We start from the raw sequence: 25,343 nt of genomic DNA, 5'->3' as shown, positions 1-25,343 counted from the left end.
TCAGTACAACACAGATCAAGTGGACAAAAAAACATATAAAAGACCAAAGCAACAAACTCTTACAGAAGATGTTATGCTGTATATGTGTGTACATATGATCCTCCATTTGATCTCAAAGAAAGCATAAGGAAGTGCCACAAGATGGAGATATTACAGTCTCAAATCAAAATATAACAAACTAGAAATTAAAAACAAAATTTTAAAAAGCAAAGGGCCCTTCTACTTGAAAAATAAAACTTTTATTAAGTAATTTGTACATGAAAGGGAAAATACAAACTAGAAAATCAATACTGAAAGAATAATAAAAATACTACATAGCAGAAACTATAGTACAAATGTAAAACAATGGTCGAAGGAGAATTCATAACCTTCAACAGTTATAGCACTAAAAGTATTCAAATGAATGAATTAAATTCAACATAAATTTTTAGAAGGTATATATTATTACTAATTTCATATCAGATTTTATTTGCTCATTTTTTTCTTCTATATTTATATCGGTATTAGACTGCAACTTCCTTTTCTGTACTGTCTTTACCAGGTTTAGGTGTCAATGACAACTTTATTTGCTAAAAAGAATTCAGAGGCCAGGTACAGTGGTTCATGCCTGTAATCCCAGCACTTTGGGAGGCCGAGGTAGGCAGATCACCTGAGGTCAGGAGTTCGACACCAGCCAGGCCAAAATGGTGAAACCTTGTCTCTACTAAAAATACAAAAATTAGCTGGGTGTGGTGGCGCACACCTGTAATCCCAGCTACTAGGGAAGCTGAGGCACAAGGATCGCTTGAACCCAGGAGGCGGAGGTTGCAGTGAACCAAGATTGCACCACTGCACTCCAGCCTGGCAACAGAGCAAGACTCCGTTAAAAAAAAAAAAAAAATTATTTAAAAGGCACAATAGTCACACTCAGTAACATGGGGTTCTAAGAACTATCTTGGGGGACTGGGCACGGTGGCTCACGCCTGTAATCCCAGCACTCTGAGAGGCTGAGGTGGGCGAATCACCTGAGGTCAGGAGTTCCAGACCAGCCTGACCAACATGGTGAAACCCCATCTCTACTAAAAAAAAATTAAAAAATCAGCCGGGCATGGTGGCCCACGCCTGTAGTCCCAGCTACTTGGGAGGGTGAGGCATGAGAATCTCTTGAACCCAGGTAGGGGAAGTTACAGTGAGCGAAGATCGTGCTACTGCATTCCAGCCTGGGCGACAGAGCAACACTCCATCTCAATTTTAAAAAAAAAAATTATCTTGGGAAGTTCACCACCATTTATCACAATGTTTCTATGAGAAAATACATTCTAAGTTTCCAGTAATCAACATAAAAACAAAGTTTGGAACAAGGCCTATTTGATGATCACCCAAAATCTTACCCAGAATTTATTAGACACAATATTACATTTCCAAGAAATTATGTTATTGCAGAAACTTCTATAAACATGTAACATAAACCCTCATTAATAGTCAAAGCAAATTTGTTTTAAAAACCATACTTATGCCGGGCATGGTGGCTCATGCCTGTAATCCCAGCACTTTGGGAGCCCGAGGCGGGTGAATCACGAGGTCAGGAGTTCAAGACCAGCCTGGCCAACATGGTGAAACCCCGTCTTCACTAAAAATACAAAAATTAGCTGGGCATGGTGGCACAGGCCTGTAGTCCCAGCTACTCTGGAGGCTGAGGCAGAAGAATCGCTTGAACCTGGGAGGCGGAGGTTGCAGTGAGCCAAGATCAAGCCACTGTACTCCAGCCTGGGTGACAGAGAGAAACTCCGTCTCAAAAAAAAAACAACAACAACAACAACAACAACAACAAAAAACCAATCATACTTAAATTGCTTTCTAAATCCAACGGACACTAAAACTTCACAAACCCTTCACTGAAAATCAGTATTTGAAGAAAATGCATAAAAAGTGATTGAGCATTAAGGAGAAACAGCTGGTGGATAATGTTTTTTGATTCATAAAGGAACCCCCCAAAACAAAGCAGAAAAAAAAGCTTCAAAAGTTTTTCGGAATTTTTAGAGCAATGACTGGCAACCTATATAAACCTTTCAGAATTCTGAATACTGAAAGCCCACGTATTTATATGTCACATGACATATTAAAAAGAGCTTCATGGCCTAGCTTGGTGGCTCATGCCTGTAATCCCAGCACTTTGGGAGGCTGAGGCGGGCAGATCACCTGAGGTCAGGAGTTCGAGACCAGCCTGACCAACATGGAGAAAACCTGTCTCTACTAAAAATACAAAATTAGCCTGGCATGGTGGCACATGCCTGTTGTCCCAGCTACTCAGGAGGCTGAGGCAGGAGAATTGCTTGAACCCGGGAGGCGGAGGTTGCAGTGAGCTGAGATCGCGCCATTGCACTCCAGCCTGGGCAACAAGAGCAAAACTCTGTCTCAAAAAAAGAAGAGCTTCATAATTTAAACTGTCATTGTACCCAGATTTTTTTTTAAACACAAGTAAATAAGCATTACTAAGCAAGATTTTGCTCAACTGAACAAAAAAATAAAGATATTGGTGAAAGAGCATTGCTTCAAACACAAAATAAACCAAGTATTTTTCAGAGCTTGAGCAATAGATTAATAAAACTAGCCTCAAATAAAAGAATAGAGAATGCTATTTATTTCTCCCTTTCTAGACAAAAGTTGTTAAAATGTTTAAATAACTTTAGGACTAGAAAGATAGACCCCTTGTTGTAAAAACATTATGAATTCAGTATTAATCAGATTTAAGTCATGGCTATATTTTCCTAAATAATCGCAACAAACTCGAGGGGAGAAAAACTTATGGTAATTATCTTTTTGTTGCCACTTTGTTTATATTCACTTTGGTAGAGAATAATGCTTAAACTTTTAGCATAAAGAACTCAAAAAGGATTTCAATAGCATTAAAAAAAAGTGACCAAATGAAAATCAGACTAAGGTCAACCCAAAATTATAGAGACATTTTTTAATTTAAGAATTGGCTCTGTTTACTTATGCTTTTGTTTTTGTCTAAAGGGGATATGAAAAATGTTAAACTTGTGTGACATATCCTGTAATCCCAGCACTTTGGGAGGCTGAGGTGGGCGGATCACGAGGTCAGGAGTTCAAGACCAGCCTGACCAACATGGTGAAACCCTGTCTCCACTAAAAACACAAAAATTAGCTGGGCATGGTGGCACACGCCTGTAATCCCAGCTACTCAGGAGGCTGAGGCAGGAGAATCACTTGAACCCGAAGGCAAAGGCTGCAGTGAGCTGAGATCGCATCATTGCACTCCAACCTGGGTGACAGAGCGAGACACTGGCTCAGGACCAAGATTAAGTGGTGATCCCTGGGCCTGCCTGGCTGCCTCTAAAAGCAGAACAAAGCAGCATGGAGTCCTGAAGTTCTATCATGGTAAATGTATTACCAAGTTATTAGTACTTGAATACTAACTCTGTAGCAAGAAAACAGACCAGATATTCCTTGGGAATGAACGCTGAGAAAGCTGAAAGACCAGCTTGAATGGCTATCAAGCTAGACAAGGCAGAAGAGGTATGTGTATAAAATGCTGCATATAATTACACAAAGGCCACAGATTTTCCAAAGCTCACGTTTAAATCCTAACTTAATAACTCCTGATATGCGCAGTTTTCTAAGGGAGAAATGATTCTCTGGGTAACAGTGGCAGTATTATTCCAGGGTCAAGTAAATTTTAACACGGGCCAAAAATATCCATATGCAATAGAGAATCAGCCATTCCTCCTATAAAGCATACACCCAGAAATAATAACAGAATCACAGCCTGATTTAATTTTTTTAATTAAGCAGATGTAAATTCTTTTAAATTTCCCACAGTAACAATGTCCAGTACAAATACACTGATATTTAGATTCTTTTAAAGGAACTCAAAACACTACAGTAAAGTAAGGTAAAGGGTCATGCATGGTCACTGAATTACTTTATTAAAACCTGAAAACAACACTGTAAGGAAGTGTTATTTATTCTCCTAACTTACAGGTGAATTAACTGAGAATTAGAAGTCGAATAATCTGCTCAAATCCACATAACTATGATTCCAACTCCAGAGTTTGTACTTGTAACTAAACAAGCTAAAATGCAATAAAGGCTAACAATTATAATAACAATCAGTGCACAAAGGCAGAAGCTAAGCAACTGAACCAGCCTATCATTCTGTCCTCAAACACCCTATAAGGTAAATATTATTTTAACCTCTAGAAAAACATTTACAATGTTTTTGGCCAAATGCTTGAGAAGCAAAAATCTGGCGCTTTCTTATAAATATTTTTAGCCTCAAAGAAAATGGAGGATTACAAAATGTTATTTTTTTTTTTTTTTTGAGACGGAGTCTTGCTTTGTTGCCCAGGCTGGAGTGCAGTGGCGCGATCTCTGCTCACTGCAAGTTCCACCTCCCGGGTTCACGCCATTCTCCTGCCTCAGCCTCCCGAGTAGCTGGGACTACAGGCACCCGCCACCACGCCCGGCTAATTTTTTTTTGTATTTTTAGTAGAGACGGGGTTTCACCGTGTTCGCCAGGATGGTCTCGATCTCCTGACCTCGTGATCCGCCCGCCTCGGCCTCCCAAAGTGCTGGGATTACAGGCATGAGCCACCGCGCCCGGCTACAAAATGTTATTTTTTAAATCAATATTATTGAGGTGAAATTTACATTTAATGAAATGTGCCTATTTTAGGCTCAGAGTTTGATGAATTTTGACATACACTCATATTAACAATCACCAAAATGAAAATACAGAACATTTCTATCACCCCCAAAACTTTCCTTGTATAGGAAATTCCCAGCCCCAAATCTAGACAATCAAAGAACCTCTTTCTGTCACTACGGATTAGTTTTGCCTATTCTAGAATTCCACAAAAACAGAATCTTACAGTATCTACACTATGTATCTGTCCTGTCTTCTTTTGCTCAGCATATTGTTTCTGAGATTCATGTATATCATTGGATGAATCACAAGTTTTGCTGTTGAATAGTATTCCAAGTCATAGTTATGTTACAGTGTAACCATTTATCTAGTTGTAGATATTTGGGTTGTTTCCAATTTGGGGCTATTATAAAGAAAAATGCTACGAACTTTCATGTATAAGTCTTTGAATGGCCATATATTTTCATTTATCTTAGGTAAATACCACATGGAATTGCTGGGTGGTAAGATAAGTACTACATGCTTAACTTCATGAGAACATCATAAACTCTGACAAGGTGCCTGTACCATTTTATATCCCCAGCAGCAATACATGAGACTTCCAGTTGCCCCACCATGACACTAGGTGTTGTCAGTCTTTTTAAACTTTAGCTATGGTTTTAATTTGCATTTCCCTGATGACTAATCACTTTGAGCATCTTTTCATGTGTTTATTAGCCATTCTTATCTCTATTGTCTATTCAAAAATATTGTCCATTTTTGTCTTATTAATGAGTTGTAGGTATTCCTTTATATATTCTGAAGTCCTCTTTCAAATACATGTATTACGAATGTTTCCTTCTAATATATGTCTTGCTTTTTCATTTTGTAAAAAGTGTCTTTCAAGTACCAGAAGTTTAAATTTTGATTACTTATAATTTCTCAATTTTTTCATGATCCATGTTTAAATTTTGATGACATGTAATTTCTCAGTTGTTGCATGATCCATGCTTTTTGTGTTCTAAGAAATCTTCGTCTATTTCCAAAGTAGCAAAGTATTTTCTTCTGGAAATTTTACTTTAACTTTTACATATATGTCTATGACCCATTTCTGATTTATTTTTGTCTGTGGTGTGAAGTCAAGGTCCAGGGTTTTTTTGGGGTTTTTTTTTTTGTTGTTGTTGTTGTTGTTGTTTTTTGAGGTAGTTTCACTCCTGTTGCCAGGCTGGAGTGCAATGGCACAATCTCAGCTCACCACAACCTCTGCCTCCCGGGTTCAAGCAATTCTCCTGCCTCAGCCTCCCAAGTAGCTGGGGTTACAGGCATGCGCCACCATGCCAGGCTAATTTTGTATTTTTAGTAGAGACAGGTTTTCTCCATGTTGGTCAGGCTGGTCTCGAACTCCCAACCTCAGGTAATCCGCCTGCCTCAGCCTCCCAAAGTGCTGGGATTACATGCATGAGCCACCGCGCCCAGCCCAGGTTCTTTTTTTTTTCTGTCAGAAAGGCCAATTATTTTACTATTATTTGTTGGAAAGAGTATCCTTTCCCCATTAGTACCTTCACTGGAATTAATTTTGAAAGAATTAAATTGTTCATATATGGATTGATCTACTTCTTGCCTCCGTATTCCAGAGATCAGCAAACTTCTGTAAAGAGCCCGATATAAAATATTTTGGGCTTTGCAGGCCATATGATCTATCACATCTATTCGACTCTGCTGTCGTAACACAAAAGCAGACTATAAATAAGCAAGTACATACAATACATAAGCAAGTGACTGTGGCTGTGTTCCAATGACACTTTACTGACACACACTAAAATTTCAATTTCATCTAAATGTCATGTGTTGTAAAATATCATTTTATTTTTGATGTTTTTCCAACCACTTGCAAATGTAAAAAACATTACTTAGCTTGCAAGCCATACAAAAACAGGCAAGCCAGATGTGACCCATGGGCTATAGTTTGCCAACTGCTGTTTTATTCTGTTCCACTGATCCATATATCTGTCCCTATGTTAATTTTCTGCTGTCTTGATTATTGTAGCTTTATAGCAAATCTTGAAGTCAGGTAGTGTGGGCCAGCCAATTTTGTTCTTTTCAAAATTGTTTTGGCTACTGCAAAAACAATTTGCAGTAGCCAAATTGCTTTTTTGCATCTCCAAATGTCAGCACTACTTTATTAATTTTACCAAAAAAAAAACCCTACTATGATTTTTATTACAACTGCATTGCATCTTCATATCAACTTTGAGAGAACTGAAATCTTAAATAATAGAGTCTTCTTTAATTTGAGCAGTATTTTATAGCCTTCAGTATACAGGTTGTGTACCTATTTTATTAAATTTATCTCTGAATATGTTTTCACGCTATTTAATTCCCCAACTGCTCATTACTATTTACTAGAAATACCACTGATTTTTGTATACTAACCTTGCAATTTGTGGCCTTACTAAATTCACTTATTCAGTAGCTTTTCAGTAGTTTTGATTTATTATTTTCTACATACAGAATCATGGTGTCTATGAAGATAGTTTTATATCTCCTATTCCAATATTCCCCCATTTGTTTCTTCTTATTGTTGCACTTGATAGAACTCAAGTATAATGTGGGGTTCTTTGTTGTTTTTTTGAGGCGGAGTCTCACTGTATTGCCTAGGCTGGAATGCAGTGGCGATCACAGCTCACTGAAGCCTTGACTTCCCAGGCCCAGGCAATCCTCCCACCTCAATCTCCCAAGTAGCTGGGACTAGAGGCATACGCCAACAGAGATGGGGTTTGGTCATGTTGCCAAGGCTGGCCTCAAACTCCTAAGCTCAAGCAATCTGCCCACCTCGACCTCCCAAAGTGCTGGGATTACAGGCATGAGCCACCGTACCAGTCCTTAAGTATAATGTTGAACAGAAGTGATAACAGTGTGTATTACTGCCTTGTTCCTGATCTTACAAGTATTCAGTCTTTCACTATAAAGCATAATGTTATCTGGAGGTTGTTTGAAGAAGCCTTTTATCAGATTAAGAAAGTTCTCTTCCATTCCTAGTTTGCTGAGTCTATATCATTAGTGAGCGCTGACTTCTGTCAAATGCTTTTTCTGCACCTAATGAGATACTGATATGGTTGTTCTCCTTTATTCTATTAATTGGGTTAATTACTTTGATTACTGAATACTAAATTCATCTTGCTTTCCTAGAATAAACTTCATTTAAAGATAATGTTATTTAAATTTGGCTGAATTTAATTTGCTAATATTTTGTTAAGAATTTTTATCTGGCTGGGCATGGTGGCTCATGCCTGTAATCCCAGCACTTTGGGAGGATGAGGTGGGCAGATCACTTGAGGTCTGCAGATCAAGACCAGCCTGGGCAACATGTTGAAACCCTGTCTCTACCAAAAATGCAAAAAATTAGCCAGGTGTGGTGGCATGCACCTGTGGTCCCAGGTACTCGGGAGATTGAGGCATGAGAATCGCTCGAACCTGGGAAGCAAAAGTTGCAGTGAGCCAAGATCAGGCCACTATACTCCAGCCTGGGCAACAGAGCAAGACTGTCTCAAAAAATAATAATAATAATTTTTATATCTGTGACCATGGGGGATACTGATCTTAAGTTCGCTCTTCCTCATCCTTGCTTTGGTAACTTGTTCAAATTTTCTTCTCTGGTTTATGAGAGTTTTAAAAAGACATTTTTAATGCATCTTTGTTATGGGTTTAGGTTAATTTCTCCCAAATAAAAAAAAAAATCCTAATTTAACATTAATGTTAATAATTTAACATTATTTTTAACAAAATATTTAAAAAGTTATCTTGCTGCCTATCTTTCAGTTCTACATCTATTCTATAAAGTGATATCTACATGAAGTAGAATCAGTTTAAGAGTTCTGACACACATTCCATGTGTAAAGCATATGAGAAAAGAGAAAAGAATATATTCCCCAAACCAAGGGATGCAGTATACAAAAGGCAAAGTTCTATATCTATTGAAACAAATTGGGCTTTTCACCACTTTATGCTTACTTCATTTATCCAAGAGAATTTAATGTTGTATACGTGGATGACTTTTTCCTATTAGGTTGAACATATGAAACTGACATATTTGTAGGTCAAAGAAACATCAAATATTGGCAGTTTCATATGGTTTAACCTCTAATTTAATGGCCTTGGAATAGTAACCAAAGTGAGCTTCACCCAGTCTGTATGTTGTTTGATCAGTATACAAGCACCATCTGGTGGCAGAAACCAAAACTGTAGGTTTGTAACTGTTCATATCACTGCTGGTACAAATACAGTCATCCCTAGGTTATCTGTGGGGAATTGTCTCCAGGACCTTCACCCTTACCCCCTACAGATACCAAAATCCATGGCTGCTCAAGTCCCTGATATAAAATGCTCAAGTCCCTGATATAAAATATTAATATTTTAATATTTTCATACAACCTATGCACATCTCCCATATACATTAAGTCATCTCTAGATTACTTATAATATCTAATACAATGTGAATGCTATGAAAATAGTAGTTACACTGCGTTGTTTAGGAAATAATGACAAGAAAAAAATGTCTGTACATGTTCAATACAGATGCAACCACCCTTTTTTTCCTGAATATTTTCAATCCACAATTGGCTGGATCCATGAATGCTGAGCCCATGGATACAGAACCCGGGGATACGAGGGGCCAACTGAATATTCAACATCAACTGTTGTACTTTCCAATATGCTTTTTAAGAGGGCGTTACAAATGAGTGAAAAATCTTATATGCAAAGTTTGAACAACCTCAGAATAATAGCACACCAACATCACAATACTTAGCAACAAATCATCAGCCTATATAACATAAACTGAAATGTAATATACAAGCTGTTTTCATAAATCAGAATCTTGGCTACTATTATTAATTTTACTGATAATTAACATAATGCAATAAAGTCAATTTGGATGCTTCAAAAAAACTTATTTCGCCCTATCAAATTTCCACTGATAGCCATCACTATCTGTAAAATGATTTCCGTGTCTCACAGATTTATTTCACAGGGGTACAATGAAAAACCAAGAAGCCTTAAGTAAGTGTCTAATTCTGGCCATAGAAACAAGTAACATTCAGGCAAAATAGTCCAAATTGTTTTCTTCTTGTTTAACTTGCTATGACTCAACATATATTAAAAGAAAATAACTTGACCAACCTAGCTATAAGAGATTGGGCCAAGAACTGGATACATTAGCTAAAGGTAACCTTGACATAAAATATACTAAACACACCTAATGAGAATGTAGGCCATAAAATTGTTCCAAACTGAGTGTTAACAAATAAACAAACCCTTTGGGGAAGAATGGATACATCTTCAATGAACAAAGAGCTGATAGGTCACTCAAACTTGGGTTGAATCCTAAACTGCCATTTTCTTAAGATATATTACACAAACCTATTCTGAAAGCTCTAGATGTTATACTACCTCTTGCCACGTCTACTTCCAACAAGTCTTCCAAGTCAAAGATAATCTTTGCTACCCTTCATTGTGGCCATAAAGAGTGATAAAATGACTCCTAAATACTTCGTAGGCAATTTAAATGCAACATAGTGCAAATTAAACTCTTCATCTTTCCAAAAACCTGCTCCAACTACTCTTGTGGTCAACAGTATTACTAGCCATCCAAATATCTGAAGTTATCCTTAATACCCCAAATGCAATCAAGTCTACCTTCTAAATATCTATAGACACTGTCCCTTCCTCTCCATCTTCACTATTCCAGGCCTGCATCACATTATGCCTGAATTACAACAACACTGTTGTAATTCTTTATCCCTTCAAGTTTTAGGAATATTGCCAAAGCAATATTCCTAAAACATATATCCAATTATTTTATCCCTCAGCTTAAAATCCTTCAATGACTCCCAATCACCTTCAGGATAAAATCCAAACCTCGTGGCATGGACACTTCAGGACATTCAAATCGGGGCCCTGCCTAGACTTCACTCTTCTCATTCCAGAGTTACCGAACTGTTTCTAAGTCCATGAATGAACCAAACTTCTCAGGATTCCTAGCCTTTGTTCCCAAAATCTGTATTACTTTTCCTTGCCCTCCTCACCTGGCTAAATCCTAGTTAACCTTGAAGATTCAGTTCATCCCTCCTGGAAGGCTTCTTTGGTGCCCCAATCTGGGTGGGGTGCTTAGTTCCTTCCTAATGTTTCCATAGCACCATCGGGGCACATCTATCATTCTGTTCTTTCTTTTGTTTTCCTCTTCTACTAAACTTAAGTCTATTAGACTGCCTGTCTTTCCTCAAAGTCTCTACTCAAACACAACATGTGGCAATGAGTAGGCATGCAATAAATGTCTGCTGAATGAAGATGACCTCACGAAAGTCCTTCATTTGCTATTACTATCTCTATTTTGCAAATGAGGAAATTAATGGAGGTCCAGAGCCCTGTGCAAGATCACTTAACTAAAAGCATCAGAACCACGAACTGAACCAAATGTTCTGACTGTAATGGAAATAATTTTCTCTCAAAATCTTTGCTTTTGAGGAACGCTCCATAAAATAATTGTACCCTGCAGAGTAGTTTGGATGGGGCTAACCTGTTTCTCCAGGTTGGACATATAACCCAGGCTTGGCTAAAGTAAAGTATGTCCCTACCCCCAACCAAGTTTGAATGATTAATTCCAGGATGGAGAGTTTACTCCAAGTGTTTGTGGGGACTTTTCTAATCACTATCAAAAAAAAAACTGCACCTTCTTCACTACAAGTCTACAGACTATACAGTGTATGAAGTATAGCAAATGGGAATCGGCTTATTTGAAAACAAAGTAGAGAAAAAAAGAAACAAGAGCTAGAAAGAGAGAAATAGAAAATGAGGAAGAACAACACTAAAGCCCTACATCCAACCATGCCTGTACATCTCCCCAAGAGATATCCCAGTTACATAGCTCAAAAATTCCCATTTGCACATAACCTAGTTTGAGTTTTGGCCCTATGGAAATCTACACCAGCAGATCAAGGGGCCATTTGGTCTGCTGGTCTGCCATTTTGGCCATTTGCTAAGCAATATTTTTTTATCTGTGAATATACAAAACTGAAAAACTGTCTAATTTCAGCCATTCTATTTCTCTAATGTACATAATTTTTATAAGAAAGATGGGAGAACAAAAGCACGAAGTGTTCTCCAAGCTTTACCCTGTACTTTGTCAAATGAATTTTTATATGCTTTCTGCTTTATAATATATCTGTTAGTGAAAAGTGCCACAAATGATAAAGAAAAATACATAACCGGATGTAATTATTGTCAAACATCTTGGGCATAATAAAAGGAGACAGATACTTCAGAATCCAAGTTGTATCTACAGAGTTTGCTCATGGATAAATGTTTTTTTCTCCACTCATCATTAAAAAAGAAGAAAAATTCAGTTCTTCTTAGGCCTTTGAATGAGTTCAAGTGGAGAAACCTCATCAGTAGAGGGGGGAAAAACAGCATAGGTAATACCTAATTTTGCTTAATATTACTTTAAGTAGAAAATAAAAGGACCTTTTCAAAAATCCCTCTAAATGATACCTGTTTCTTGGACTTCACCTTTCATTCCCTGCCTTAAGAAGCTAATGATTAATCTGGGTTCTGACAAGGAAAAGAGCGTCTCCTTGGATCTTTGGCTCCAGAGTCCCTGTAATCCATTCAAGCGTTGCCATCTATAAATTAAGGTCATATGAGAAATCATGGTTGTAACAGCCTACTGAGTAATGGTTAGGTCTGTGCTTCTGTGAGCAGAAAGAGCTTTTCAGTTGAAACATGGCTTGGTAGCTTACTAGTACTTTCCGATATTCTTTTTACCTTTTTGTGATCTGCAGAAAATCATAAAATAAAGACACTCCAAAAATGGAAAAGTCCACATTATCTATTCATGGAATGGCCTAAGGCACACCCTTTATTTATGACTTTGGAGAAATCATAAATAAAATTATTGTACCCCTCACAACAACCATAAGAATTAGATCTTGGAACTAGAAACTGCCAACAAAGAAAAAATGCCGACATTCTTAACAGAAAATTTAGAAAAGAAAAAAAGAAAATCAAAACCACATGATCCCTGTCTAATTTCACATACTAACTCCTCTCTCCCTTGGTTCACTCTGATCAAGCCACACTGGCCTCTTGAGGCCAATGCCAGGCACACTCCTACTGTGGGGAGTACTTGCTATTTCTTGAGCCTGGAATTCTCTCTCTCTCTCTCTCTCTCAACATTCACACTGCTTTTTCTCTCTCTTCCTTTGAGGTCTTTATCAAAAGCAACCTTCTCAGTGACTAACCACTTCTTATTGACTGACTACCTCCCCTACAAGAACATGAGCTCCACAAGGACAGGGATTAGTGTCTGACTTTTCATTGCTTTAGCACCAGACTTTTTAAAAGTAATAAATTTAGAAGTAATAAAAGTAGTTTATTTCCATTTAAAAGTAATAAATTCACTAGTCAGAACTGTAGCAAAATTTCAATAAAGGACCACAGATACCAAAATAAAACAAATATAAAGATGTAATACTCTCATAAATCTATTTACTAGAGTACATTAGCAATAAAATTAGTATACAATAGACTAGGTGTTCCTTACTCAGGTGACTAAAGATATCTACTGTGCTGAAGTGGGCAACTAGCTTTATTTATTTACATTGGGGAACTTCAGATTAAACATAAAGGCAATGGGTATATTATACAGAGAAAGAGAAAATAAAACAACTACAAGAGAAATGTGTTGTCCCTTGTGCCTCCTATGCAGTGTGGACACCAAGCTGAGGGCTGGGAAGCCTGCCATTGTATGCATCACAATTAGAAGCAGAGATGTTACAGGAGAGAATGAAATATACCAAGGAAGCCAAGAAAAGCTGAGGGTTTAGGCCCATTAGCAAGGGGAAGATAGTAGATACACTCTGGAAGCATTACCTAAGGGAGAAAAAGACGGACTAGATGTCACCAACTGCAAGTTTCCACACCTCGTGGACAAGGCACATGACCACAAAGAAAAGAGGAACTAAAGGACAACACAAGATGCCTCTACAGAGGTGAGGTATATAGATGCCTCTCCCTTCCTAGCATACAGAAAGCTCCTCCAGGCATACCTGAGAGGAAAATGGAAGGGCAGAAGTCTGATACAGTGTGCAAATTCTCCTTAGAGAACCTAAACAATAATATTTAAAGGAACTATTTACAATTGAATAGAACTAAGTTTTAAATGGATACAATTAAAGATAATTTTTCCCCTAGCAAGCAAGAAAACAAAAAGTATCAGATTATTTATGGACTAAATAAATATCTTCCCTACACATCTAAGTTATGGTATCAGTAAATATATAAAACCATAACAAAAGCACCAGCAAATATCTGATCAAATGTAGGAAAGAATTTCTTAGGCATAAAAGAAGTGAGAGAAATAAAAATCAATAGATTAGACCACATAAAATTTTAAAACTATAGGATATTAAAAACAAATACACAATTAAAAGCCAAATTTTTTAAAGCAGGAAAATTACAACAAAAATAGACTGAAGGTTAACATCCTCAACACATAAACATTTGAAAACTGGTGAAGCAATGGAATAAAAATCAGCAAATTAAAATAGACAAATCAAAAAGGATAAGAAATGTCTAAAAAAAAACTGTTCAGCCTCACTAGTAATCAATAAAATTGAATTTTAAAAACTACTACTTGATGGCCACGTGAGGTGGCTCATGCCTGCAATCCTAACACTTTGAGAGGCCGAGAGAGGCGGATTACTTGAGGTCAGGAGTTTGAGATCAGCCTTGCTAACATGGTAAAACCCTGTTTCTACTAAAAATACAAAAATTAGCCGGAAATCGCTTGAACCCAGGAGGTGGAGGGTACAGTGAGCTGAGACCGCACCATGGCACTCCAGCCTGGGTGACAGAGTGAGACTTCATCTAAAAAACAAACAAACAAACAAAAAAAAAACACTACTTTTTAACTACCAAAGAAGACAAAAATCTTTTTAACTCAGTGTTGTCAGAGTAGAATAAGCATTCTCATATACTGTAAGAAATTAGTACAAACTTTAGTGCAATTGGGCAATGCTTTATTCTTTTTAAAGAATATTCCCCTTATAGTAATATAAGGAAGGAAATAATCAGTGATGTGAACAAAGATTTACATAATGATTATTTACTGCAGCAATCTTAACAAAAAAAGGGGCATAAACAACCTAGATAAAAAAATAGACATACATTTACATACCTTATGAAGCCATATGAAGCATTATGTAGCCATCAAAATTATTTTGTGCCAGGCACAGGGGCTAATGCCTGTAATCCCAGCACTTCGGGAGGCCGAGGCGGACAGATCACTTAAGGTCAGAAGTTCAAGACCCCCAGCCTGGCCAACATAGTGAAACCTCATCTCTACTAAAAAACAAAAATTAGCCAGGCATGGTGGCAGGTGCCTGTAATCCCAGCTACTCAGGAGGCTGACACACAAGAATCACTTGAACCCGGGAGGCTGAGGGTGCAGTGAGCCAAGATCACACCACTGTACTCCAGCCTGGGTGACAGAGTGAGACTCCGTCTCAAAAAAGAAGAAAGAAAAGAAAAAAAAATTCTTAAATATATGACAAATGGCCACTATATTAAGTGAAAAGAGAGTGCTTGTTTTGCATATACAAGATACACAAATTATGATATATCCATACAAAGTACACTAACCAGCAATAAAAAAGGGCAAAACCCAGATATAAGCAACATGGATGAATCCCCAAACAAGAAAATCATTATACAAAGTAAAAGAAGCCAGATGCACATAAATACTGTATGAGTCTAGTTATAAAAAGTTCAACAACAGGCAAAAACTAGTCTATGATAATAAAATAGTGATTATTTCTGGGAGAAGGATGTGTCAAGGACAAAGAGGTCTGAGGAAACTCTCAGAGGTGATGGGAACATTCTGTATCTCGATCTGAGTGGTGATCACGTGAGGATATACGTATGTAAAAAGTCATCAAATAAAGCATAAATACATATATACATACATAAAGTCATCAAGAGGTATACTTAAGATTTGTACATTTTACTGTATGTCTATCATACCTTCATAAAGTACTACAAAAACTGCATATAAAGGACAACTTCAACTTGGTTAAATATATTTAAATGCAAAGAAAAAAGAATGTAAAGTACATGAAAATATAAAAGGTGGCAAATTCTGGGATTACATTATTTACATTTTTTCTTTTTTCCCTATAAATTACAAACATTCATGTTCATTAATGTATTTAGACAAATCAAGAAAAAAACTGAGCTCTGCTTGGTAAATGAATGAGAAAGTCAACACTATAAACTGTGAAATGACTTTAAGACTTGGTCTTCCCTGCAACAAATACAGGGCCCTCATGACACAATAAAAACTAGTTCCTTCAGATCTTTTATGTTTGTGGGGTAGGGGAAAAAAAAAAAAAAAACTAGTTCCTGAAAACTGGGTTTCTTTAAGTTATTACTTTAAATATTCCTTGTGAACCTGCTTTATCTAAATTCCATGCAAAATGCCCAAGGTCAATTAGATTTACAATGAAAATACTCTTTTGAGTGTGAGAAACTTTTACAACATGGATAAAATAATAATTACGAACAAAACCAAAAAAGACATACAAACCTCTGATTGTACATGCCCCGAAAGTTGTAATTAGCTCTATAATTTGGGAATGGCTTTGGATCTAATGGCCTGTAGATGGCAGGCTCTCCCCTTTTCATAGCAAGCCCATTCAGTTCCACAGTTGGAGTTATACTGCCTGTTTAAAAAAAAACATTAAAGGCACACAAGTGAAATATCTTCACAATTAAACATGCAAGCTATATTTATACAATGCTTAAATACCATGGAAGAAGGTAAGAATGGATGGACCACCTGTATGATTTTCTAAGGAACTGCGAAAACAAAGTAAAAAACCAAGAAAATAGTTTCTAATAAAATCTTGGGATTTTGCAATGTTTTCTGTACATTAATGACAAAAAATCTGAGTGTGCAATCATTACTATCAAAACATAGTAAACAGACGATTCTTAGATTGCTAACCGTGAATATTATTTTTTAAAGTACTGCATTTCATCATTACTTACCCCAGAAAGCTTGCATGTATTTAATCATTAAAAACATCATCTGTGAATATTTTTATTTATACTTTGGTAATTAAATAACTAAGCATTGGCAAGAAAGTCATCAGTGGTTCTTGGACTTATCTAATGAAAAAAGTTTTTTGAATTTTTTCTATAACCAACAAAACAGAGTAAATATAAGCAATGTTTCCTGAAACTAAAATGTCATCGAATATATTCCTAGCAAATATTAAAGATACGTACAAGTAGCATTATCGATAAAAGCAAAAGACTGAAAACAACCTAAACAACCATCAATGCAGCATCAGTTATATAAACGTCCATAGCATAAAACACTGAACAGCTATAAAAGGAGGAAGACTACTACACACCTTGCTTCTTCTTTTTATTTTACTTAATATACCTTGGAGTATACCTTAGCAGTGTAGGGTATAATGTTAAATGAAAAAAAGCAAGGTACCAAATAGTGTGTGCTTTATATTATCTTTTGTCTAAGAAAGGTGAAAATGAAAATATAAATACATATTTGCTTACTTTTTTTAAAGAATAAACCCAAAACTAAAAAAGAAAAAAAAGTTACTTAGGAATGGAAGCTGTATGTCTCTGAATGTACACTGTTTCATAGATTTTATTTTGAAAACATGAATTTTTTGCATAATTATAGAAATCAAAATTTCATCCAAAAGGGGTGGGGGAGCAATCTCTAAAATCGAAAGAAAACTGAAACTAAATCTATCTACAGTGACTTAACCACAAAGAGAATTATTTCAAAAGACTTTAAACACTGTAAAATAGCCATGAGATCCTAAAGAGAAAAAAAAATCTTAAATTGTTTTCAGTAATCACATTGTTAGTAACAAGTAATATGCTTTTACTTAAGTCAAACAAAATTAAATAAAAATGGAGACAAAGTAATCTCTATAAAGAAAACAAAGCAATTAAAACCTAATTGATTGGCGGCCCTAATCATACAAAGAACAGTTATTTCAAATAACTTTAAAATATAGTCAAATAACCACATATTCTAAAGATTTTTTTAAACCCTGCAAATAAATCATAAACTATTTTTAGTAATCATGCTGTTAGTAATATTGGTGTCCCTGTCTCACTGCAATTGCTATTATAAAATTATTTTTATATATATATAATATACATAAAATAGACTAAAGAATTAATGTCAGAAACAAAGATTTTTAGCATAAAGAGACACAAATATAAAATCAAACACATTACCTAAAACCCTGTAGTTTTAAATCCTAACTGAAATCCTAACTGAAAATATAGTCTTAAATCCTAACTGAAAATATCACAATGAATTCATGATGTATTTTCTCTTAAGGAAAAAAAAAAGTACTAGGTATTTCCTAGCTTAAGTATCCACTTAAGAGGCCTAAAAGCCATAACCAATCCATTAAGCAATGAGGATGGCCAGCATCCAGAGTTTGCTTTATAATTATCATTTCCCAATTTTTAAAAAAACAACAATTCTCGAAGAAATGGCTCCTTCCCAAGCATGATACTGACAAATAAAGGGAAAGAACTACGTACTTACCTTGACTTTACAGAATAATCATACTCAGAAAAAACAGATAATGAGGGAAAAGTTCTTCATCTGTTAGCCAGACGGATTGCAGCTAATGCAGAAGAAATGACCCTCCCATCTGGCAACTACTGATAAAATAATGGATCTTTTCGGCAATGAGCATCGGCAGGCTTCTAAGACCATTAGGTCAACTAGGGAACTTTATGGGAAACATGATAATGGATGAACCAGGCTAGGATAACTGGACCTACTGATCTACTTAAAAATCACAAAATAAAAACAAGAAATTAAATGCCTTCTGATGTAGTACAATAGGAAGTAGACAAAACTACCTATAAAACAATTACCAAAAACTTCAAACCTGAATCTATGTAGCCTCTAGGTTATCAGTTTACAAGAAATACACGGGACAGGCAAATAGGCTGTACATCACCACGGGTATACCATCAGCAAAACCAAGAACATAGAAATTCTAAAGGACTAATGACCTGGTTTCTTAAATAATCTATGTAGAAAAATAAAGATGAAAAAGGATTCTATATCTTAAAAAATACTAAACAAACTAAACAGACATTATCAACCAAATGCAATAAATGATCCTCATTTTAATCTTAATTCAAATAAACCAATTATGAAAAAAGCGAGGTCAGACGTGGTGGTGCATGCCTGTAATCCCAGCACTTTGGGAGGCTGGGTTGGGGGAAGGGGGCAAGGAGATCACCTGAGACTAGGAGTTTGAGGTTATAGTGAACTATGTATGATCACAACACTGCACTCTAGCCTGAGTGACTGAGCAAGACCTGTCTCTAAAAGCATAAAATAATTTTTTTTTAAATTTTAATCAGTCAATAAGAGAAATCTGAACTCTAGACATTTTTTATTATTAAGGAGTTACTGTTTTGTTTGCTTGATAATGATATTGGGATTAGTTCTTTAAGAGTTATCTTAAAAGTCAGTATGTATCTTTAAAGATACATTCACAGATGAAGTGATATATCTGAGATTTGCTTCAAAGTAATCCAGGGAGAGACAGAAGAGAAACAAGACTGGCCGGCCACTGTGAGTTGATAATTGCTGAAGCTGGTGAGGGGTCCTAGGGACATTCACTATCTTATCCTCTTTACTTGTATAAAATTTGAAAAATTCCATAATTTAAAAAAAAATGTAAAATTATGTCAAACTATTTTAAGTACCAAAAGGGTAATTAGTAAAACATATGTATATATGTTCTAACAAATCATGAAGATGAATATAAAGCTTTTACAGGAAGTGAAATTCACTGTAAATTCTGTAATATTTCATTTGAATCATGCCTTTGTACCACACATTTAAGATCCCATTCATTACATACAAAAATGGGTCCACTTATTGCAGCAGAGAAACTGGGGCTGGCATAAAGTACCAGCCAAGGGGAGGTAGAGCCTGACACAAATGTAAAATTGGCATCCAGATTATAAGCAACCCATCAAGAGTCAACACATTGCTCATCTCATTTCTAAAGAATTAATGTGAAAGCACTGAAGAGTATAATAACAGGAATAAAATCAAGGTTAAGAAGAGGAAAAAGGGAAAAATAAAATGAAAAGGAAGACAGCCAAGGAGGAAGAAAGAAGAAGAGCAAAGAAAAGTTAACCTAATGAATATTAAGTCCAATTAGTCCAAATCCCTAATTTAATATACACATTTAACGGCAAAAGAAAGTCAAGCATAAAGAGACTCTCTGTTCTTACTTTTTCTTTCTTTCTTACATAATTTTACTGCAGGGTAAGTAAAATGCACAAACCTTAAGCATATAGCTCAATGAATTAGTACATATGTAAACACTTACGACTACCGTCAGATCAAGATATGAACATTTCCATCACCCAGAAGGTGCCTTCAGCCTCGTTCCAAGTCAATATCCACCTCCCCAGGTTACCCATTCTGACTTCAGGCATTATAGATTCATTTGCCTCTTCTTCATATCTAAATATGTACCACTTTCCATCTTGCTTCTTTCACTCAACGTAATTTTGTTTGCATATATTAGTATTTTAAGCTTCTTAAATCACTAAATAGTATTCTACCGAATGAAATACCACGATTTGTATTTTGCTGTTGATGGAACATTTGGTCTGTTTCTAGTTTGGAGCTATTATATATAAAGCTACCTTGAACATTCTTTAATAAGTCTTTTAGTTTTAGATGAGGAAAAAAAATAACAACAACAACAAAAAAATGCTGGGTCACAGAGTAGGTTTATGTTTAACTTTATTAGAAACTGCCTAACAGGTTTCCAAAGGTGTTTTTTAAACACCAGAGCTGTCTATGCCTTTAAAAGTTAAAATTTTAAATTTCATGAAGATTTCAGTTTAATAATTAACATGTTAATCTGCTGTCCAAGATTTATGTCACTTTGAATTCTACTTTGCAATAATCATACAGTCACAAATAGCATAAGATTCAAATGCGGGAAAAAAAATGAAAAGCTTGAAAGATTTCATCACTTAAGGAAGACAATAAATAAGAAATTTGTTTGAAAATCACCAGTGAGGTGATCTGAATGCACTGTTGAGATGTACTGTTTGCCACTCATACCATAAATTGTATTTTAAAATAGGTAAAAGTGTTGTATTCATATCATTTAAATGAATAACCTCATATACATTCCTCATTAGAAAGTAAGACTACAGTGCATTTTCTTAGAAATGTTACAAACTGGTCTTAGTGAAGGAAAGTAGAAGAGAAGCAAAAGAGCAAAAACCATGCTGAAAGATTTCCAACTCCTAGAGCAAAGTATCTCCATCTCTTTCATACAGAACTAGACTGACACCCCTACATGTGCATACCTACTTTATATATACAATGCTTTCATAGAAAACATTTACAGAGTAACCTCAAACTATGAGATGCCTCCAAGTAATGTTAAATACGATTATTTTGAGTGTGTGAGAGTTGGATCCAGGTTTCATAAAGATAATCATCACATAGGGTTTCTTGTGTATTATAAGGCTACAATGTTATTTTAAGTTTTTTGTTTGTTTGTTTGTTTGTTTGTTTTTTGAGACAAGGTCTTGTTATGCCACCCAGGCAGGTCTTGAACTCCTGGGCTCAAGCGATCCTCCTGCCTCAGCCTCCCAAAGTGCTGGGATAACAGGGTGGGTCACCGCTACCAGCCAAGGCTATTGTGTTGACACTGTAAACACACCATCAATTTTTGGGGGGTTCTTAGATAGATTAAAGGAAATTTCTATATTTACCAGTGATAAATACAAAAAGGCTAATTAATTAGGAGTATAAACGTGCATAAGAATTTTGGATTCCTATATGTGGCGTGTAAAAAAAAATGCTACAACTAGTTTTCAAAAAGGAACATGTTACTAACACTTAGAACAGCTCTGTAGAAAGTTAAAAAAAAAAATCCCAGGAAAATAGCAGTCACTGAATAAGTATTTGTTGCATAAATAAACTGATTAACTGAGAAACCAGTGATTAACTGAGAAACCAGAGCTCCATGGAGAAATGGCTGGCTCCAGGGCTGGGACAAGGAAAATACAAGATGACCTAGGAACACTTTATTATGCCAGAAAGTAAAAATGTCCAGAGCATGACGGAGAAATATCAAAAGGGCAAAGGAGTCAATTGGAGGGTCTGTACCACTAGCCAAACCTGGAATCATTTAAGCAACAAAATAGATAATGATAGTAACAAATTATAAACTTGTAAGTAGAACAGGAATCCAAGGGGCTACAATGATATAAACAGGCAAACAAAAAGAAGATGAGGGAAAAGCAAAAGCTACCTTTGGGTACAATGCCAATTAACAAATACAAAAAAAGAAACTGGAATTTTAAAAATGCCCCTTTGGCAACCTTCAGGGTCATAACTGATTCAGAGGAGAATCATCAAGAGATGCTAAAACTGGAAGTTGAAAGGAAGCTTGATGAGGAGCAGAATATTTATACATACATATATATATACACACACACACACCCACACACAGGCTCAAAATGTCTCCTCAGAAAATACTTATTACTTACTATTCAATAACAAAACATACGGATTAATTAACTTTACAGCAAAGAAGCCTGGCATACTCCTCACCGCATGACAAAAGTCATCACTGATGGGACAAGTCAATCTCAGGCGTCTCCTCATAGAAAGCGCTAAGGTAAGTCCAAGTCATTTTTGTGGTATTCATGCTAAAATGCATAAATCATGAGGAAACACCAGACAAACTCAATTGAGGGGCATTCTAAAAACTCTGTGGTCCCATACTCTTCATAAATGCTATGGTCATAAAAGGTAAGAAAGACTGAGGAACTGTTTGTTACAGATTGAAGTGGAATAAAGAGACATGTTAAGTACATGTAACACATGGTCTTGATTAGCTCCTGGAGCTGTAAAGGTTTGGGATGATTAGTGAAATCTGAAATGGAGTCTGTGGATTAAATGGTAATATGGATCAAAGTTAACTTCCCGATAGAACGGTGTCCGTGTCCTTAAGAAATACACATTGAAATATTAAGGGGTAATGGGACATCATGTCTACAACTTATTCCCAGATGGTTCAGAAATGCTATCAATGGGGAATAAAGGTGAAGGATACATGGGAAGTCTATGTACTATTTCCACAAATTGTATATAAATCTGAAATTACTTCCATAGTTTAAAAAAAAATAAAAGGGAGAAAGCAAAACAGTTCTATAATATATTCCCAATTCCTAACAGATCAACCATGCTGCAAATGAACTTAACTCCTTGTTAGGATATAACTTCTTTTTAAGACCCATCTACACACTGTGGAGTCAAGACTGGATCTTTCCTCCACAGACCTATTACTTCTCAATACTGAGTTACAGTCACCAGGTTTACAACAAAGGTGCCACTACACTGCAGAGGGGAATGGACTATCTTTTCAATAAATGGTGCTGGATTAAATGAATGTCCATATATTTTTTAAATGAAGAAAAATATTGAACTCTACTTCACATCATACATTAAACTCGATTCCTGACAGATTGTAGATCTAAACTGTAAAGATCTAATAATACTGTTTCTAAAACTAATATGAGGTTATCTTCATAAACTTGTAAGAGACTCAGGTGTATTAAATGGCACACCAAAAAAGTGCTAACTATAAAGGAAAAGACTAATAAATTAGCTTCCACTAAACAAGAATTTTGTTTTTCTTTTGTTTTTTGTTTTTTGTTTTTGAGACGGAGTCTCGCTCTCACCCAGGCTAGAGTGCAGTGGTGCAATCTCAGCTCATTGCAACCTCCGCCTCCCAGGTTCAAGCGATTCTCCTGCTTCAGCCTCCTGAGTAGCTGGGATTACAGGCGCACACCATCACGCCCAGCTAATTTTTGTATTTTTAGTAAAGTTGGGGTTTCACCATGTTGGCCAGGCTGGTCTCAAACTCCTGACCTCAAGTGATCCACCCACCTTGGCCTCCCAAAGTGCTGGGATTACAGGTGTGAGCTACCGTACCTGGTCTCATTGAAAAGAATTTCTATTCATCAAAATGTACCCTTAGAAGTATAGAAAGATATTTGCAATATACATATCTGATAAATTATATGAATCCAGAATATGTAAGAACCCTGTAAGCCAATAAAAAGTAGAAAAAATTTTAAAACAGACAATGCAGATTTTTAAGTGGGAAAAACATTCCAACCAGCACTTTACAACAGAGCCTAGCCTAATGCCAACAGGCATATGGAAAGATGCTCACCTGCATTTGTTATTAGAGAAATGCAAATTAAAAACACAATGAATTACTATTATACCTCTCAGCATAATAGCTAAAATTTTGAAAGCTGGAGATATCAAATGTTGATGAGGATGTGGACAGCTCTCATACCGCTGGTGGGAAGGTAAACTGACATTCTTTGACATTATGTATTAATACCAAATACATTCATAACTATGACCCAACAGTTCCAATCCTAGATATATTCCCAAGAGAAATGTATGCATATAAGAATACTGTTCACAGCAGTATTATTTCTAATAGCTCAAAACTGGAAACAATTCAAATATGTATAATAGTACAATGAATAATATGTAAATTATGTATACTTATGCAATAGAATACTACATAGCAATGAAATACTATACCATTAAATGCAACATAGATGACTCTCACACACAATATTGAGAAAAATGAGCTATCGCAAGAGTCTACTGTCTGATTCCAACAAGAAGGCACAACTAATCTGGTAGAAATCAGAATATTGGTTTCCTTTAGAGTTGTTTAACCAACTGAAGTGGGCATGAGGGAAGCTTCCATAGCACTAGTAAAACACGTGGTGAAGTGTTCACAGCATAAAAATTCATCAAGCTCTATAACTGTAACGTGCCCTTGTCTGTATACAGTATTAGACTTTATTTTAAAACTTTACACCAAATAATCAATTCATTCTCTCAGCTTACTACAACACTCAACCATGGAAATTCTTATCTCCACTGGGGCCTTTCAGACACTCTCCTGTTTCCTTCCTCTGACTCTTGCTGGTTTACTTCCTGCTATAATCCTCTAAATATGGACTTGACCCAGAGCTCAGCATACAATTAACTGCTCTTGCTTTACATTATATGCCTTAGACAGCTTGTTCTGTTCCATTCCAAATGCCACTCTCAACGCTCCTGCAGAGCAGGAGGCATACAGTACTCAATGCATGTGAGTCTCTTTCTTTCTTCACCCATAAACTATGGCAATGGTTTTTTAGTGTCTCCCACCTTCCCTTTACATGTCAAACCGAGCTTCCTAAAATACTCCTTTAAATGCATCATGCACTGCTCATGAATATTAATTCCTCCCAGCTACATATAAAACTTAATCTCATAAAGCTGGCATTCAAGTCGTCCCAATTCACTCACTAACTACATCTCCAGTCTTACCTCCTACTAGTCATTTACCTGCTCTAATTAAAAACCATCTATAAAAATTTTTTTTACCAAATCCATTGTCCAGATTCCTACTTCAAAGCCTTTCCTCATAGTATTCCCTCCGGCTAAAATATTCTTTCCTCTCGTCTATAACTGCCTACTTTTCAGTCAAGGCCTGTATCTTACTTCAACTACTTCAGTCCATGT

The 25,343-nt window shown here is 36.1% G+C and overlaps 1 protein-coding gene across 20 annotated transcripts in view; it reads right to left on the bottom strand.

The window, feature by feature from the left end:
* The window catches only part of STAU2 (staufen double-stranded RNA binding protein 2), a 330,469-nt gene that overhangs the window by 237,058 nt on the left and 68,068 nt on the right, over positions 1-25,343 (bottom strand). For 18 of the 20 annotated variants that reach the window (XM_055349014.2, XM_055349018.2, XM_055349013.2 and 15 more), the window contains one exon: positions 16,263-16,398. The exons of the other annotated variants lie outside the window; for them this stretch is intronic. In XM_055349014.2, coding sequence (XP_055204989.2) covers positions 16,263-16,398 — 136 coding nt within the window. The remainder of the gene's footprint in view (positions 1-16,262; positions 16,399-25,343) is intronic. 20 annotated transcript variants of the gene reach the window in all.

This window comes from Gorilla gorilla, chromosome 7 (genome assembly GCF_029281585.2).
Source record: "Gorilla gorilla gorilla isolate KB3781 chromosome 7, NHGRI_mGorGor1-v2.1_pri, whole genome shotgun sequence".
Lineage (NCBI taxonomy): Eukaryota > Metazoa > Chordata > Mammalia > Primates > Hominidae > Gorilla > Gorilla gorilla.
The sequence above is the reverse complement of the archived record's forward strand: the minus strand, read 5'-3'. Positions and strand labels throughout refer to the sequence as shown.